The 4,653-nt window shown below is 38.5% G+C and overlaps 1 protein-coding gene across 2 annotated transcripts in view; it reads left to right on the top strand.

Moving 5' to 3' along the window:
* LOC128250351 (uncharacterized) overlaps positions 1 to 4,296 on the top strand; it is a 46,116-nt gene extending 41,820 nt beyond the window's left edge. For both annotated transcript variants that reach the window (XM_089338020.1, XM_089338018.1), the window contains exons 4-5: positions 124 to 293; positions 2,615 to 4,296. In XM_089338020.1, coding sequence (XP_089194146.1) covers positions 124 to 293; positions 2,615 to 3,169 — 725 coding nt within the window. In that variant the 3' untranslated portion in view covers positions 3,170 to 4,296. The remainder of the gene's footprint in view (positions 1 to 123; positions 294 to 2,614) is intronic.
* The last annotated feature ends 357 nt before the right edge of the window (positions 4,297 to 4,653 follow it).

Below are 4,653 nucleotides of genomic sequence, written 5' to 3'. Positions count from 1 at the left end.
ATTAAATACCAGTTGCATACTGGAGTTGATCTAACCATCTGGCTCCATCCCCCAAAGTTTCGGGCCTTGTGCCTAGAGTAGAAAAGAATATAATGTCTTTTTTTATGAATTTTTCTTCCCTAGAATTTATGGTTGATTCTGGCAGCGATGTGGTGACTTTGAGGAAAGACATTGTTGAAAAGCTTGACTTGAAAGAACTGGGAAACGTTCGCAGCAAAGGAGTTCATGCGTCAATGCACAAAACCCTATATGAAGCCAAGCTTAAGCTTGGATCAGTTGAACTTAAAATTGAGGTAAGAAATTCCAGGCTTTTTTTTTTTGTTACAAATGAGCAAAACGTCAAATAAGATATCATTTTAGATCTTCTTTTATTCTTTTACTAGTTTCAGTCACTTAACTGCGACCATGCTGGAGCACCACCTTTTTTAGTCAAAGAAATCGCTCCCTGCATTTGTTCTCCCTTTGAACTCAGAACGTAGTAACGGTAGATGAAATACCTATTTCGTTATTGCCCACAAGGGGCTAGACATAGAGGGAACAAACAAGAACAGACGAACGGATTAAGTCGATTACATCGACCCCAGTGCGTAACTGGTACTTAATTTATCGACCCCGAAAGGATGAAAGGCAAAGTCGACCTCGGCGGAATTTGAACACAGAACGTAACGGCAGACGAAATACCGCTAAGCATTTCGCCCGGCGTGCTAACGTTTCTGCCAGCTCACCGTCTTATGCCTCAGCATATTATGCTATGGTAATTTGAATGCATTGAGCTGAAAAACAAAAATCATGGGGGGAAAAAAACCGATCTAACTGTTTCTTTTCTATGATATATTGTGTATTCCGAGGCGCAATGGCCCAGTGGTTAGGGCAGCGTACTCGCGGTCATAGGATCGCGGTTTCGATTCCCAGACCGGGCGTTGTGAGTGTTTATTGAGCGAAAACACCAAAAAGCTCCACGGGGCTCCGGCAGGGGATGGTGGAGAACCCTTCTGTACTCTTCCACCACAACTTTCTCTCACTCTTACTTCCTGTTTCTGTTGTGCCTGTAATTCAAAGGGTCAGCCTTGTCACACTGTGACACGCTGAATATCCCCGAGAACTACAATAAGGGTACACGTGTCTGTGGAGTGCTCAGCCACTTGCACGTTAATTTCATGAGCAGGCTGTTCCGTTGATCGGGTCAACTGGAACCCTCGACGTCGTAAGCGACGGAGTACTACCTTCCTTCCTTTCCTTAACTGTGTATTCCAATACATGACAGTTGCATCTCATATCGGTCATTTACTAAACACATGTTTAACTAAATTAATATGCTGCCTCTATTCCTGATTATTTATATTAAATAATGTATTTACAGTTAACGTTAATCAATTCATGTATACATAATGAAATATCTCGCAATTTATTATCTATTAAAAATAATATGATATGATAAACGTGATGCGGAAACGTATTCAATAATATATTTCCATATGTGAATATATGAATAAAAAAACAATGAATTATTTTTGGTCAATAAAGCGTCTGCAGTGATCAGAGTCAAGGGAGGTAACTTGCAATATTGCGCTCTTTTCTAGGTTTTGGCGCAGTGGATGGTGGGGGTCATGTCATTGTTACTGTTGTTGTATGTGTAGCCCCTAGGTCAGCCCCGATTCAGCTGACCTATGATCAAGACATTCCAGCCATGACCATTCCATTTTGTTGTCTATCTAGCACCAGACTGAAAGAAACAGGCAAACTATACGTTGTGTGTGTTTAAGTGTATATATAATATTGATTTCACATTTTGGCATTATGCCAGCAATTTCGAGCCCCCGGGGGTGGGGATGGGGATGGGGATGGGGTGGGTAAGTCGATTACATTGACCCCCAGTGCTCAAATGGTACTTGCTTTCTCAACCCCGAAAGGGACGAAAGACAAAGTCGACCTCAGCAGAATTTGAACCCAGAACATAAAACGACTCTGCCAAGTTGCAGCCTTGAGTGTCATCATCGTTTAACGTCCGCTTTCCATGCTAGCATGGGTTGGACGATTTGACTGAGGACTGGAGAACCAGAAGAGCTGCACCAGGCTCCAATCTGATCTGGCAGAGTTTCTACAGCTGGATGCCCTTCCTAATGCCAACAACTGCTCCGAGAGTGTAGTGGGTGCTTTTACATGCCACCAGCACGAGGGCCAGTCACGCGGTACTGGCAACGGCCACGCTCAACATGGTGTTATTTTTTACGTGCCACCTGCACAGGAGCCAGCCCAGCGGCACTGTCAACAACCTTGTTCGAATAATTTTCTAACGTGCCACCGGAACAAGTGCCAGGAAGGCGACGCTCTTCATGTTGACTTATATAGCCATCAATCGTTTTTCCCCTTCCTCCTATTATTGGGAAGGAAATGGGGTGGAGGTAGGGGAAATACGTCAGGCATCTTCTTCACAGGGTCCTTACATTTCTTGTTAGCTAATTTCTGAGAAATTTCATTCACTTGGTAGATACCACTGATGATCTCTTGTAATATTTCTATTTCTTTTCTTCAAAATATATTGGGTGTTTATAAGTGTGTGCATAATATTCACATTGATGTATACATTGTATCCATTTTTTAAATTTTTTCCTAGGTTATTTCAGAGGAATATAATTCACTAGGGAACCGTGTGTTACGTTGTTTCCGTCACTACATCACTGGTTCTCGGCACATTTGGCTCAAGGGGGATTATGTTGACCCTTCGATGCAATGTGAGCCAAGTGGAAACCACAACCAGAAGGACAGAGAGTCGGACGAGGAGAATGACCAAATATCTGTGATGAAACCAACTGATTCGAAACTTAACGGTTGTCCCTTAGACGAAGTCGTCAGCAACACAGAAGAGACCAGGTCTAAAACAGACCAAACGGAAGATGAAGTACAAAAGTTAGATCATACACCATCGCATGACATTAACAACCAAACGAAACAAAGCTATACAGCGGGTGATGAACTGTCTGAGTATTCCGAATTAGTTCAAGAGACATACAAGACTCCAAAACGTTCTCGGAAGTTAAGGCCTCTGTGTGGCAGCAAGCTGAAAAGAGAACGAAAGTCTAGGAAAAGGAAACATAATTTGTTTTCCAGCAAAGAACCAATTCGAAAGAAAGCTTGTGGAAAACTCACATATGACTCTGTTATTTCATGATGTTTCATGAATGTTTGAAAACCGAACATTTGTAATGCCACCATTTTGAAAGAATAACTATTTTATATATTTATCATTTTTTTTTTTTTTAATTTACAGCATTTGATGGCATAAAAGACACATGGACTTTCAACTGGGGTCCAAATGACCCGTGAGGGTCCATATGGCCTGTGAGAGTCCATATGGTGGGGTCCACACAACAAAATAATAATTAGGGGTCCACAAAAGTATTTTAAGGGCCCCTGAAAAAAATTTTGCTTTAGATTTATGTATTGCAAGAAACAGCTGGGTTTCTTTCTCTAATATTTTTACAGAGTTTAAACAACACAAGTTAATGTGTGAAAAACAAAATATGAATTTTGTAAGAAGTTTCTATAAAACTAGTTATTAAACATCGAATGGCTACGGGGGTCCACCAGAATAAAATGGTAATCAAGACGGTTTATAGGTAAAAAATAGTTGAGAAACACTATTAGATGAACACCACCTTCAGCTATGCATATTCAGGGAAGATTTTTAAAAAAAAAAGCAGTTTTAATGCATTAACACATGTAAAACACTAATCTAGGCCCAACTTCAGATAGGATCTAAGGTGATTATCTGAGGCATATTCTTTTGTCTTTTTTTTTATTTTGTAAAAAAGAATGCATCTTATTTAACATCAAATACTCTACTTTTTGTTTGAAAACATCCACAAAATATTTTTTTCTAAAATCTGTTTTATAAATTTTTTTTTTTCTTTTTGTTATTCGGGAAATCCTTCCACATTTAAATCTCACCAGAGTTGATAAATTACAAACCTGTAAAACTACAGAGCCAGTTTGATCAACATTCCTCCCCACCGCATCACCTTCCATATACAAATTGACACAATGTCATATCAATGCTGATCAATCATTCACGTGTTCAATACTTACGTAGAACATATCTCCTATTTTTTTTTTTTTTATCAGAAAAACTTAAATTTATGTTTCTAAAGATTTATGTTTGTTAAGATTTTTTTTATTTTGTATTTATTTATTTATTCTTATTTATTTAGCATTTCTAAATTTTTATTAAACTTGTTAAATTCTGATATTTTATTTTCGCACTGTGACCATAATATGGCAGTAAAATCTTAAAATCTTGGATTTTTTAAAGAAGTTTTATTTTATTTTCTATTTTCATTTTCATTTTTATTCTTTATTACCAAAGCACTTCATACACCATGCATTTTTACCATGGCCATCACTACCACCACCACCTTACTTCCAACTTCAAATTAGGTCTACAATATCTTGCTATTGTTGTTGTTGTTGAGTTGGACTGGCCATCGTCCTTTGACACCTTTGACACAGAGGTCATACAGAGGTTACTGACAGGTCATGTAACCACATAGAAGCTCCTTCATTGGTTTGCAAAGAGAAAGGTTTTATCAGTTAGATATATCAACTTTTCAATGTTACCAGAACAATGTATTATATAATAGTTATTAGTAAAAAAAA

The sequence above is a fragment of the Octopus bimaculoides genome, chromosome 20, assembly GCF_046866305.1.
Source record: "Octopus bimaculoides isolate indiv1 chromosome 20, ASM4686630v1, whole genome shotgun sequence".
Lineage (NCBI taxonomy): Eukaryota > Metazoa > Mollusca > Cephalopoda > Octopoda > Octopodidae > Octopus > Octopus bimaculoides.
The sequence above is the reverse complement of the archived record's forward strand: the minus strand, read 5'-3'. Positions and strand labels throughout refer to the sequence as shown.